The sequence below is a fragment of the Mirounga angustirostris genome, unplaced genomic scaffold (assembly GCF_029215605.1).
Source record: "Mirounga angustirostris isolate CCGP_5_RB_7025 unplaced genomic scaffold, mMirAng1.0.hap1 SCAF_5, whole genome shotgun sequence".
NCBI classification, from domain to species: Eukaryota; Metazoa; Chordata; class Mammalia; order Carnivora; family Phocidae; genus Mirounga; species Mirounga angustirostris.
The window spans coordinates 38,767,573-38,781,735 of NW_026991713.1; the positions used below are offsets into that span (position 1 = coordinate 38,767,573).

General features: G+C 46.1%; 1 protein-coding gene across 3 annotated transcripts in view; it reads left to right on the forward strand.

Moving 5' to 3' along the window:
* Positions 1–11,235: 11,235 nt before the first annotated feature.
* The window catches only part of PAWR (pro-apoptotic WT1 regulator), a 110,668-nt gene continuing 107,740 nt past the window's right edge, over positions 11,236–14,163 (forward strand). The window contains exons 1-2 of one of the 3 annotated variants that reach the window (XM_045872915.3): positions 11,236–11,549; positions 12,062–12,741. In XM_045872915.3, the coding sequence (XP_045728871.1) occupies positions 12,211–12,741 (531 nt within the window). In that variant the 5' untranslated portion in view covers positions 11,236–11,549; positions 12,062–12,210. Of the gene's footprint in view, positions 11,550–11,869; positions 12,742–14,163 lie in introns of those variants that run through there. The other 2 variants (XM_064590845.1, XM_054506907.2) reach the window with 2 other exon arrangements.

The following is a 14,163-nucleotide window of genomic DNA, read 5'->3' on the forward strand; positions in this document are numbered from 1 at the left end:
CTGCATTCTGTCTTCACTTCCTGAAATGGCGCTGAGCTATGAGTTGGTGGGTTCCTTTTAGCAGTATCCATAATACCCTCTGTAGAACCTTAAATCAAAAGATTTGCTTTAATCTCCCGGTCAGAAATATTTATGATGTAACAAAACCAGGAAGGAACTCCTCTTAATTACATTGTTCTGAGAAATCTAGTCTTTCTCTCTCTTTCTTTCTGTGTCTCTCTCTCTTTAGAGCACACATACAACTTAAGCATGAGTTCAATCACATACTTGAAGATGTATTCTTTGTAAAGTTAGTGGACTAAGTGTAACAGAGAAGAGCTTCCTACTCTGATCTCTTTTCTAGTCAAAATTTCTTGAAAAGGCTGAGGTCAGGACCAGGCAGTGATAGAGTTGATGACTTTCACAGCAGTAAACAAGACTCCTTTGAGAATTGCTGGCACAAATCAATTCTTGTTGATGTTGAGGGCAATGAGTCACGACGACGCGTGGAGCACCTTCAGCAAAGCCGCCCAACCAGGTATGTTACTGAGCCTGGAGAATCAAAGGCTCTGTCCGCACAAAGTGTTCCTTGGCAAAGACATTTTTTCACCATTTGGAACATGACAATGGCTTGTCAAGTTTCCAAAAGGGGAGCAGAAAAATTGGAAGAGTGCTTGAACGGTACCAGTGTGCAAATAAAGAATGATAATTAAGAGCTGGTTGAAATGAGAGGCATCAGCAGCTTCTTCCAGTTGTTTGCCTGTTGAATAAAAGTGGTTTAGGAGCCAGTTTAGTGACCTGTTTCCAGATATTAGAAGAAAGATCAGTGATTATCGAGAGGATCATGCCTTTTGAAATTGGTATGCCTTCAGTTTTCTTCCTTTGCCCCAAGCAATAAACCATTTCAAATATTTCCAGGGTACATGGCTTCATTAAATTTTCTACAATTTTGGTTCTTTTGCTTGGCATAAACAGGGATGTTTTAAGTTTGCCCAAGACGTGATGGACAAGCCCAATTTTGTTAAGGTTTGGCCTTTTAAAGTCAAACCTTTTTCTTATGAAATGATTTATCCAAGTCCAGACATTTGCCTTTAAAAATTACTTTAAATTCTAGCATATTTTAAACATATAAAAGTATAGAAAATAATATAACAAAGAGCCTAGGTCCTCTCCACCCCCATTGAGATTTAACAAATGTTAATGATTTGCAACATTTATCTTAGACCTCTTTTATTTTTTATTTTATTTTTTAAAGATTTATTTATTTTAAAGAGGGAGAGAAAGAGCCAGGGGAGGGAGGGGAAGAGGGAGAGTGAGTTTTAAGCAGACTGCCTGCTGAGCAAGGAGCCCGAGGAAGGGCTCCATCTCACAACCCTGAGACCACGAACTGAGCAGAAACCAAGAGTTTGATGCTTACCGGACTGCGCCACCCAGACGCCCCAGATCTCCTTTATTTTTTAAAAATTAAACATAAATAAAGCAAATTACAGTTCCTCGATCTTTTCCTTTCATCTGTCCTCGGAAGTCACTAATATGCTGAATTTGGTGTGTTTGTGTTTATATTATTCAAGTATGTATTTGTCAAATATATGCATATATTTATTTTTATTGTACATTTTAGAAATTTATATGAATAGTATATGTTACATATCCATTTGAAACTGGGTTTTAATGATGTTTCTGAAATGCTATAAATATTCTGTTGTACTAATAAACTGTAAATTTATATATTCACTTTCCTGCTAACTACAGGTATATCTCCACTTTGCCACTATGACATTAAGTGCTGCAGTGAAGAACCTTTATGTCCACGTGTCCCTGTGTTCACGTTAGAGTTTCTCTAGGGTAGATACCTGAGAGTACCATCACTGAGTTGTCAGGAAATCACATCTTCAATTCAGCCAGGTAAAAGGGGAAGAAGTGTGTTCCTTTACTCTCCACAACTCCGACACCAAATGTTGGGGGGGGTGTGGTTCTCACACTAACCAGTTCTCCTACTCTCTGAACACAAACCAGATGTCCTACAATTCAATGATAACACTAACTACCTGGAATTAGTGCAGACTCCACAGGTCAGTGACCCAGTCGCATAAGACTGCAACAGTGAGTAAAGATAACTCTTCTAAGAATTTTGAGTGAACACCAAAGAAGAAAGGGGACATTGACCAGAATAGATCCCATAGTCAAGGGAAGGTTTTTTGTTTTTTTTTTTTTAAGATTTTATTTATTTATTTATTTGAGAGAGAGAGAAACAGCATGATAGGGGAGAGGGTCAGAGGGAGAAGCAGGCTCCCCGCTGAGCAGGGAGCCTGATGTGGGACTCGATCCCAGGACCCTGGGATCATGACCTGAGCCGAAGGCAGTCACTTAACCAACTGAGCCACCCAGGCGCTCAAGGGAAATTTTTTTTCCTTTAAGAGGGTATGATAGAATAACGGCTCCCAAAGCGTTTCCAGGGCCTAATCCCTAGAACCTGTGAGTATATTAAGTTATAGTAAAGGAGAATTAAGGTTGAAGATGGAATTAAGGTTGCTAATCAGCTAACTTCAAAATAGATTATCCCGGAATATGCAGGTACACCCAATCCAACGTATCCTATATACGTTGGATGCTTACAGGTGCAAAAGGGAGGCAGAAGAGAGAATCATAGGGATTTGTGATAAAGAAAGAAAGATACAGAGAGATACAACATTGCTTATTTTGAAAATGGGGGAAAAGGACCTGGAGCCAAGGAATGTGGGAGGTTCTAAAGGTTGGAAATGGCAAGGAAACAGATTCTTCCAGAAACCCTCCCGAAAGGAATGGAGCCCTGCCAGTCCCCTCATTTTTGAGGAGTGAGACCCAGGTGGGACATCTACTACAGAACTATACGATGATGAAGTTGTGTTGTTGAAGCGCTAGGTCTGTGAAAGTTTGTTAGGGCAGTAAATAGAAAACTAATAGAGAAGGGATAACTAGAGTTCATTTATATGTTGAAGGGAATGATTTAATAGAGGAAGAGGAATTGATTATGCACAAGAGGTGAGTATAGTGGCAGGAGCAAACCCCTGAAAAGGGAAAGACACAGATGGCAGAACTGCTTTTGAACTCCATCTTAAAGTAAGAAGGCAGAGAGTACATCCAGACATAGGAAAGTGGGTAGAGCAGTCTCAGCAATATGAGGAGGTCCCCTCTGATCAGTCCTACTTTAGTCAATGAAACAGGAAAGCAAGAAGTTCATCAACTGAGAGTGAGGGTGGGATGAGGAGTACTGGAGGTGTAAGGGACTGATGTGAACTAGTCATTTTGGAGTACAGAAGAACAAGCTTACGAGGACTGCGGGATTGCTAGACAGTATGGACAGTGCAGTTGAGACAATGGCAAACAGTTAAAGTAGGGTTAGAAGGCATGCCCTACTGTTTTTATTAATCTTATTTAGCTGAGCAGGTGCAGACACAGAGGAGGCTAATAACAATCAACTTGAGAATCTAAGCTGAGTAAGGAATTTAGGACATGAAAAAATAGATAATGAGAAATCGCTGGATCAATAGAACAAAAAATGGTTTGGGGGGCGTACCGGAGTGAGCGTGGTAGAGGAGTAGGAGGTAATGGTTGGGAAATGGGATGTTTAAACTGGGAATCTGGAGGTGCACTGCTGGTGATGACAAAGTCAAGGTACTAACTGTGGACATGTCTGACTAAAGAGGGATACAGAGGAAAAGATTATTGGAAGTCAAGTATCTGAGATGCTAAGAGATTGGATAGATTATCTTTGCATGTTATCACTAAGAAGTGACATAAATAGGAGAAGAAGACAGCCAGCCAGGAGCTAAGATCCTCAGTGATTCAGAGTGGCTGGGAAGTTGGCTAGTGACCACAACAAAGAGGTTGCCCCTTCTAGAGGGTGGCAAGTGTAGTCTAAACAGAAGCTCTTTTCTATCTGGGATATATTTCATAATACAAGCTATAAAATTATAAATGCCGAGTATATTATTTTCTTTTTTGATGGGAATAGTATGAAATAGAATTTACCAGAGTTCCTGTGTGTATGGTACATTCATCTATATATTTGTACTACAAATAGAGGATACATCTGTGTGTAAAGTCACCTATTTTGTGCATCAGTAAGTAATAATAAAATCAATAATAAAAATGCAGACAAAATAGTATTATAGAAATACATCAGAGTAAAATAATGAATAATTTAGGTTATCTTTCTGGATTTTGCAATGTTTATGGCATTTTCAATTTATTAACTCATAATTTTTAAAGCTGTCTTATTCTAAATATTTATTTTCTCATACATTCTTTTTCTTAAAAAAGGTTCTTAAGTTATACAAGCCTCAGATACCACAAAACCTAGGTCTTTCCTGGATAAGCCACATATGTGGCCTAAGATTACCAGCAGTCAACTGAAAAAGGGAAAACTTACAAGCTATATAACACGTAGTTTTACTATGGTTAAAAAACCCCACAAAACCAGCAACAGAAGGAATATGCAGCTATTCTTTTTTTTTTTTCTTCCACAGATTGGGATTATAATGTGCATTTGGTTATGTAAACTGGTTTTTGCATTTTAATTGGATAAACCCTACTCCATATCTTTATTTGTTTGTCTGTTTTTTACTACTCCGTATCTTTATTTATTTATTTATTTTTATTTTTTAAAGATTTTATTTATTTATTTGAGAGAGAATGAGATAGCGAGAGAGAGCATGAGAGGGGGGAGGGTCAGAGGGAGAAGCAGACTCCCTGCTGAGCAAGGAGCCCGATGCGGGACTCGATCCAGGGACTCCAGGATCATGACCTGAGCCGAAGGCAGTCGCCCAACCAACTGAGCCACCCAGGCGCCCACTACTCCGTATCTTTAAATATCTATTTATAATATTGATTTTCATGCTTTTTTGACTCTGCCTACCATACGGGTTGAACTTCACATGCCCCCACAATTGAGACCAGTAGGTCACCAAACAACACTCACCTTTACATGAGGGCTTTTCTCTAATGTTTTTCTTTTTCTTTCTTTTTAAAAAAATCCTAATATCCCACTAACTCGATCACGGCCCATTAAGGGGTCATGATTGCAGTGTGAGAGGCTCTGTTTGATACCATTATTTTATTTTTATTTTTATTTATTGAAGTATAGTTGGTACATAATGTTATGTTAGTTGCAGGTGTACAATGTTGTGATTCACCAGTTGTATATATTATGCTGTGCTCACTGTGAGTGTAGCTACAGTCTATCGCTGTATAATGCTATTACAAAACCATGTAACTATTTTTAATATTAATGTCAGGCATTTTTCCTAGTTTTTATTATAATAGGAACATTATGTAATATAACATGCCACATCTTTATACACAGACTACAGAAAATACAATACATCTCACTGACTTCTTTCTGATAGTGTCAATTCAATAGGGACTTAGGATGTAATTCAATAAGGAGATGTAGAGGTCTCCACTTATCTGGCCTCATCACAGATTAGATTTCAAAGTATCTGGAAATCTGCAAAATGGATAGATTAGGCTTCCTGTTAAACATAACAGGCAGAACACACATGTTTACCTCTATTCCCTCAAGTAATTTTACTAAAACAAAAATAAAGTAATAAACCAGTCACAACAAAGAGGATGGGAGATGAGAACAAAATGTTGGAAGATGGAAGATGGGAAACAGACATTAGCAGAGCAGGGAAAGGTGACTTCCAACCACCTGCAAGAGACAAAGCTGACAAGAAGTAATCTTTTTTGTCCGGAAGAAAGCTCAGAAATTGGAGGCAGAAGCACGTACTTCCGAAAACAGAAGAAGGTGGTGAAAACAGAAGAATTAGTTGAAAATCTGTGTGAGGAACAGTTAGATTCTCAAGTCCCTTCTCTAAGGCCCAGGAGCAAGGAGGCTGTCTCTCCTGATACTGCCAGAGAACCGGAAGTTCACACTCAGCGGTTGTTGAATCACGAATGTACTGAACTTGCGTACACCAGGAATACTGAGCATAGGTATGGGATAAAACCTGCATATTGAGTAATGAGACTTCCCAAGTCTTCTTCCCTACTTGGCACCTGAAAGGTTGACAACTGGCAACGCAGGCAGAAACTAAATTTCTCTCAGGGAAACTGTTCTGGACAAGAGAAAAGTCTCATAGATGCTGACATTTGACACGTGCCTCCACAAAATGCCTGGGTCCAAACATCAGCCTCCTAAATGAGGACCATCAGTCCACAAGCTCTGTCTTTTCACAAAAGAGCATCCAGGCAGCTTTTCAGCACTACTGTCTTAAATATGAATGAATGGCAGACAGAGGACGAAATCCTCTAACCCAAAAGATGAAGACTAAAGCAATCAAAAAGAAAAAAAGGAACATATAGATAAGAGACAAAGTGCAGGACCAGCAGAATAAAAGTTAAAAAAATTTCCTTAGGGAGAGAAAAGATGGTGAATCTATGACGCAAGAACAGGATGATATGGAAAAAGAACACTTTGAGAATAAGAAACAAATCTTACCAAAAAAATGGTAGCAGAAACAGAAAATTTGAAAGAAAGGTTGGCATATAAGATGAAGAAAATTTGGGGGAACCTGGGTGGCTCAGTTGGTTAAGCAGCTGCTTTCAGCTCAGGACATGATCCTGGGGTCCTGGGATCAAGCCCCACATCTGGCTCCCTGCTCAGCGGAGAGCCTGCTTCTCCCTCTCCCTCTGCCACGCCACTCTGCCTACTTGAGCTCTCTCTCTTTCTCTCTATCAAATAAATGAATGAAATCTTTAAAAAAAAAAAAAAGATGAAGAAAATTTCCCTGAAAGTAGAAAAACATGCCAAAGAGATGGAAACTAGGAGAGAAAAGATTAAACATTAGAGAATGTTTAGAAGTCCAACATTTATTTAACAGAAGTTCTAGAGAGAACAGAGAAAATTGAAGAGAAGAATTACCAAAGGTATAGGATAAGGAAGTTTCCCAGCTAAAGGGCAGATGGCAGACTGAAAGGGCCCACTGAGTGCCAGTATAATAGTGAGAAAAGGCTAAATCAGGGCAAATCCAAGATACTCTGGAAGATCTAGGTAAGAAGTTCCAGAAACTTCCACAGAGAAAATATAAAGGAATCAGAATGCCATTGGTCTTCTCAGCATCAACTCTGGAAACTAGAAGACAGTATAGTGATCTTTTTTTTTTCTTTTTTGTTAAGAGAGAAAGAGACAGAGTGTGTGTGTGGGGGGGAGGCAGAGGGAGAGAATCTCGTGCAGACTCCCTGATGAACACGGAGCCCTGCACAGGACTCCATCTCACGACCCTGAGATCATGACCTGACCCAACCAATTGAGCCACCAGGTACCCATGACACCTTTAAAATTATGAAGGAAAATGACTTCTAACCTAGAGTTCCATGACCCACCAAACTGTTGAGTGTGAAGATAAATTAAAAATGTTTTCCAACATACAAGGTCTTCAAGAATATGAAATCCTATCTCCAGAATAAACTGAAGATGTACTCCACTGAAATGACAGGGGAAAAAAGGAAAGAGGACAATATGGGATTCAGGAAACAAGAGGTTTGCATAGGAAATGATTCCCAGGATGTTAGGGAAACATAATCCTAGGATGACCACAGAGCCATCAGTCTTAAAATCAACCCAGATCACATCTGGGGATGGAGGACTCCAAGAGAGATATCTCCAAGAAAAAGAAACAGAACTGATAGGTTACCTGACATGATTAATTACACTGGGAGGAGGAATTTCTGGGTTTCAATTTGTGACTGCTATATGGAATATGATGAAATGGTTTTAAAAATCACAAGTTTTACCTGCTAAAGGAAAAGAAATAATTGTGTAAAAAGACAAAAGTTGTAAAAATGCAATCATAGTACACTGCATGGCTCAGCTGTGAACAATATTTGCATAGTCTTAACACAACAAACATTAAATGTTTATTTAATAAAATTGTAATATAAATATAGCAGGAGTTTAGGAATAAGAAAAGTGTGTAGTTAGTATAAGAGAGCTACATTTTCTTTTTCTCTATTAGAAAGTCAAAAAAATATGTCTAAAAATGAAGAAATCAAGAAGGTGCTAAGGCTATTAAAATTAATATGATGATTTATATTAGCAGAAACAGATAAAAATTTAAAATTTTGGGTAGGGTTTTGGGAGTGGGAAGGCTAGGCAGGGGATTGTTGTCTTTTGTAATAATCCTTGCAGAACTAAAGTATTTACCTTCTAAGACTAGTACATGTATTATTTTGATTTTAGAGGGTGAATTGCTTATGTTCCAGAAATATTTGCATTGAAGGCACAATAGCTATTCCTCAATATCCTGTTAATTATTTCAACACATACAAATCAGCTATTTCACATCATAGCTAATCCACTGCCTCGAAAACATGAAGTAAGACTTAACATTTAGAGTGAGTTTCATTCAGATATATTATAATGAATCTCTTTGTTAGCATCATCATATTTCCCTTTATTATTTAAGGGCAAGTGTATCACCAAAATTAGTTATTTTAGGGCTAGCTCAGTTCTCAACTGGGGAAGATTTTTCCCTCCAGGGAACATTTGGCAAAGTCACAACTGGGGGTTGGGGGCAACTACTGATATCTAGTGGCTACAAGCCAAGGATGCTGCTAAGCATCCTACAATGGGCAGGACAAACCCCCAAGAATTACCAAGTCCCCCATGTCAACAGTGCCATGGTTGAGAAACAATGCTCTGAGTCTTTGAGGATTATTTCATCAGAATGCTAAACATAAAAATTGATGATACGCAAACGTTTTGTAATTTAGGACTGACTCAGCTAAATATCTTAGTGCAGTGCTGGAAGCAGTCTGGCTGTGAAATACATCTTTGGAAATGAGAATGGTAAGGCAAAGACAAAAGGTATAATAAATGATAACAATAATAATACACAGTGCTTTGTACCTCAATAATCTCTTTCATCCATAGTTCCTAGGGCATTTATAGACTAATAATAACTACTCTGGTTCTCATATACTACCTTTTATCCAAGGATCTCAGGCACCTTCACAACACTCTCACAATGTAGGAAGTATCATTATCCCCATTTATATGTAAGTAAACAGAGGCCCCAAAGTTAAGCAACTTGCCCAAAGCCACGGGAGTCAGTAGTAGCCAATTCCTGAGTCAGAGCCTATGAATACGAAGAGAACTAGTCCAAAAGTGCAGTGATAAATTTCTGTGGTGTAAGCGTTATTCTAGTTCATTCTGTCTATAATTTTCAAATTAATATTGTATGTTCAGTACCTTTACTGTTTTGCCTGCCTTCTCTCCCTCCACACCCCTCCCCAACTTCTTAGAGACCAAAAACTGTTTGATATCCTATTAATAAAAGGATATTTACTAAGTGTCTTCCTTGAACCAAGCACACAGTGTCGATTCTTTTTTTTTTTTTTTAAGATTTTATTTATTTATTTGAGAGAGAGGATGAGAGGAGAGAGAGAACACATGAGAGGGGGGAGGGTCAGAGGGAGAAGCAGACCCCCCGCCGAGCAGGGAGCCCGATGCGGGACTCGATCCCGGGACTCCAGGATCGTGACCTGAGCCAAAGGCAGTCGCTTTAACCAGCTGAGCCACCCAGGCGCCCCACAGTGTCGATTCTTATGATAGCTTAAAAATATATGCTGTTGGGGCGCCTGGGTGGCTCAGTCGTTAAGCGTCTGCCTTCGGCTCAGGTCATGATCCCAGGGTCCTGGGATCGAGCCCCGCATCGGGCTTCCTGCTCGGCGGGAAGCCTGCTTCTCCCTCTCCGACTCCTCCTGCTTGTGTTCCTGCTCTCGCTGTCTCTCTCTCTGTCAAATAAATAAATAAAATCTTTTTTTTTTTTTTAATATATATATGCTGTTGTTGCTGATTTGATAGTAAAGAAAGCTGAGTTTCAGAGAATACAAACACCCCGGAGATCTCTCAGCTACTTATGAACTTGTATTCAGGCACACTGTATCCTCTTTCCGCTGTATCCTGCAGCCGGTCCAGGAGAAAATCCTTTGGTAAGTTACAATGTGAATCTATTTAATGCCCAACCCTCCTACTACCCCCTTAAAACTCAGAAAACAAAACACTCTAGTGAGTCTGTAATTGAGGAATTTCAGGTGGCACGCCCAGGATGGTACCAGCTAGGCTCAGCCTTTGAAACCAGTTCCCAAGGAAGGCCTTTAATTTTCTAAGGATTTTTGCAGAGCTTCCTCCCTGCTACCCACACGTTCACCCCAACAGCCAGACCCAAGACGGGAACTGTGTGACTTTCCCTCCGAGAAACAAATAGCATGTGAATCACTTTCTTCCAATCTCATTCTTGTGGCAGGCACACACTGACTGCTCACCCACCATGTGCCACCTGGGCAAAACAGGAATACTAAGTAGGTAGAAAGATTTATGTTAGGTAAGAGTGTGACTCAGGGCTCGCCTACTTTTTTTTTTTTACAAAGTGGTGACCTGGCAATTGTAGCCTGTGACCATGATGTGCCCTGGCACCACTTGTAATACAGTGAGGTCTGTCTCTTCAGGTGCATGATGGTGGCAGTTCACCCAGCCCTGATCCAGAAATGTTAGATGACTTGCATCTGAGGATAAAATATACCCTATGACACGTTTAAGGATAGAAAAAGAGAGTCAATCACCGCCCCAGGTCGCATCAAATCAGCATCAACACAGCTTTGGTGTCTTGGTAGGGAGCTTTACTGCTAAATTCACTCTGTAAAGAAGAGGTGTAGAGACAGGGTTAAAAGGACAATTACAAATAGGGTTGGGATGCCAATGCAATACACTGTCAAAATGAGTTTTTAGTTTTCTCTTGCAAGCCTAAAATAGTAGTAAACCCTTGATAGTTCACTGATAATTTAAGCCCCTCCTTCTTTCAGCCCACCCTTTCACCCAGAACCCACAGGCTTTTCTCAGAAGGGTCTGGGTTTGTTTCGGTTTTTTTCCTTCAACTCTTCTGTCTGTCAGCCTAGTACATCTGAAAAGGGGGCAGCGACAAGGAAAAGTGACGCGCGAGTGTTTTCCCATCCTGGCCAGTCAGGCCTGAATCATCACAACTTCATTGCATTTTCCCCCTCGGCCAGCAGCATTCGAGATTTTCCCTCGAAGAATAAGTCTTGTACTTAGAAGGAAGAGTGGTGGGAGACGGAGAGGCGGAGAACAGGAGCGGGGTGAAGGGCGTGGAGGGCTGCCCCGCTCGGAGTCAGAGTTGCCGCGGGGCCCGCCGCCGCGGGGCCCGCCGCCGTGGGGCCGCGAGCCCAGGAACGTGCGGTGGGACCGGCGGGCGCGGGGCGGGCTGCCGCGGCGGGCTGGACCAGGCGGCGCGCACCTGAGCGCCGGGGGCGGGGCGTCGGTGGGCACGACCCCCCCCCCCCAAGTCGCGCCGCGCCCCTCGCGCGGCGTCTCGGCCCTTTCCGCCCGCGCTTCGGCGCCGCTCGGCTCCCCTCCCGCCCCTCGCTCCCTCCCTCTTTCCCTCCCTCCTGGCCCGGCGGAGCCTTGAGCTCTGGCCGCGAGTTTGCTGCCGCTCCTTCCGCGCCGCCGCGTGGGTTCACCTGGGCGCCGACTCCCAGACTCGCGCCTGGCCCCCCAAAACACCTCTCAGGTAAGGGGCTGCTCCGGCCGCCCGCGCTCGACCCGCGCACCCGTCCTCCGGACGCGGCTGGACAGCTGGTGTCTGTACGCGTCCCGCCTCTTCAGCGAGCCGCCTGGGGGCTTCGCGCCTCACCCAGGAATGAAGGTGTTGGTGGCGGGCACCTTGGGCCGACGGGGGCCGGAGCGAGGGGCAGGAGATGCGACAGGCCGACAGGTGGCGGGTCTGGCCCTGGTCCCCCGACCGCCGCAGGCGCAGACCCCGGTGGGGATGGGGCGGGCGGGCCGGGGGGTGGGGACAAGCCCTTTTCTCCTCCCCTCGAGGGGCGGCGATCGTCCGGGCCCGCCGTGTAGGTGCGACGGAGAAACTTTGCAGGGTGGGGACTCGGCAGCCGCTTGCCAGCGGGGCCTGGTCAGCACGTTCTGCGGGGGCGGGGGCTCCGAGGCGGGCCGCGGGGCAGCCCCTCCGGCCGGGCGAGGACCTTAACGCTTCCCTTCCCCGCCCCCTTTTGTGTTTTGCCTCAGAGCCGCCGGCCGCCGGGGGAGCCCGGGCCGCCCCCGCGCTCCGGGGGTCGTTCCCTCACATCCTCCCGGCCTCGGGAAGGCAGAGGCGGCGGCGGCCGGAGCCGGGCGGGGAGGCTTGAGGTGAGAGCCCGGCCGGTCCCGCTGGGAATATGGCGACCGGTGGCTACCGGACCAGCAGCGGCAGCAGCGGCAGCACCACAGACTTCCTGGAGGAGTGGAAGGCGAAGCGCGAGAAGATGCGCGCCAAGCAGAACCCCCCGGGCCCGGCCGCTCCGAGCGGCGGCGGCAGCGACGCGACCGGGAGGCCCCCAGCGGGGGCCCTGGGCACCTCGGCCGCCGCCGCGGCCAACGAGCTCAACAACAACCTCCCGGGCGGCGCGGCCGCACCTGCCGCCCCCGGCGCCGGGGGCGTGAACTGCGCGGTGGGCCCCGCGGCGCTGCCCCGGCCCGCCCCCGGCCCCCGGCGGCCCGAAGACGAGCCGCCCCCCACGGCCGCCGCCGCCGCGGTCTCCGCCTCGGGGGCACCGCCGGCCCGGGGCGACGGGGAGGAGCGCGACGGCGCCCCGGAGAAGGGCAAGAGCTCGGGCCCCAGTGCCAGGAAAGGCAAGGGGCAAATCGAGAAGAGAAAGCTGCGGGAGAAGCGTCGCTCCACCGGCGTGGTCAACATCCCCACGGCAGAGGTGAGCGGGCGGGGGCCGCGGGGGCAGCTCCCCGGTCCCCGGGCGGCGGAGTTTCCCCGCGCTCGCCAGTACTTAGCCTTTCGCCGGGTTAGGCAGGCGCAGAGGGTGATGGAGTTTTACTCTGAACAAATGCTTCCTGGGAAGTTCCCCAAAGCCAAAGTAGGACACGTGCTTTTCGGGCTTCCTGGCTGAGGTCTCAGAGTCAGGATCCTCCTTTACGGGACGACTGGTGGCTCCCAAACTGGCCCACCTAGGGTTGTTTGTTTTTGCTTGATCGGTTAGAAAAATTGATTAATGGTGATGACGACATACAAAGTTTAGTTTCCCACGTGTCCATCTGAAGTTACCAGATTGTTGATCTCTTTTCTCTTGACAGTGTTTAATAGCACCTGTAAAGAAACGCGGCCTTAGCGCTCTGCACCACAGCTTTATTTTTCAGTGTACCCAAGATGAGTATATCTAAATAAGTATATGATTTTCATCTGTAAACCAGCTTTTGGGAACAGCGCTCCCCAACACACACACAGACACACACACACCCCAGCGCTCCCCAACACACACACACACACCCGCACCCACACCCACACACACACACCAGCGCTCCCCAACACACACCCACACACCCACCCACCCACACACACACACACCCCAGCGCTCCCCAACACACACACACACACCCGCACCCCCCCCACACACACCCCAGCGCTCCCCAACACACACACACACACCCGCACCCCCACACACACACACCAGCGCTCCCCAACACACACACACACTACAGCGCTCCCCAACACACACACACACACACCCCAGCGCTCCCCAACACACACACACACACCCGCACCCCCACACACACACCCCAGCGCTCCCCAACACACACACACACACCCGCACCCCCCCCACACACACACCCGCACCCACACACACACACCAGCGCTCCCCAACACACACACACACACCCACACACACACCAGCGCTCCCCAACACACACCCCCCCCACACACACCAGCGCTCCCCAACACACACCCACACACCCACCCACCCACCCACACACACACACCCCAGCGCTCCCCAACACACACACACACACCCGCACCCCTCCCCACACACACACCCGCACCCACACACACACACACACCAGCGCTCCCCAACACACACACCCACACACACACCAGCGCTCCCCAACACACACACCCCCACACACACACCAGCGCTCCCCAACACACACCCACACACCCACCCACCCACACACACACACCCCAGCGCTCCCCAACACACACACACACCCCCGCACCCCCCCACACACACACCAGCGCTCCCCAACACACACACACACACCAGCGCTCCCCAACACACACACACACACACCCCAGCGCTCCCCAACACACACACACACACCCGCACCCCCCCACACACACACCA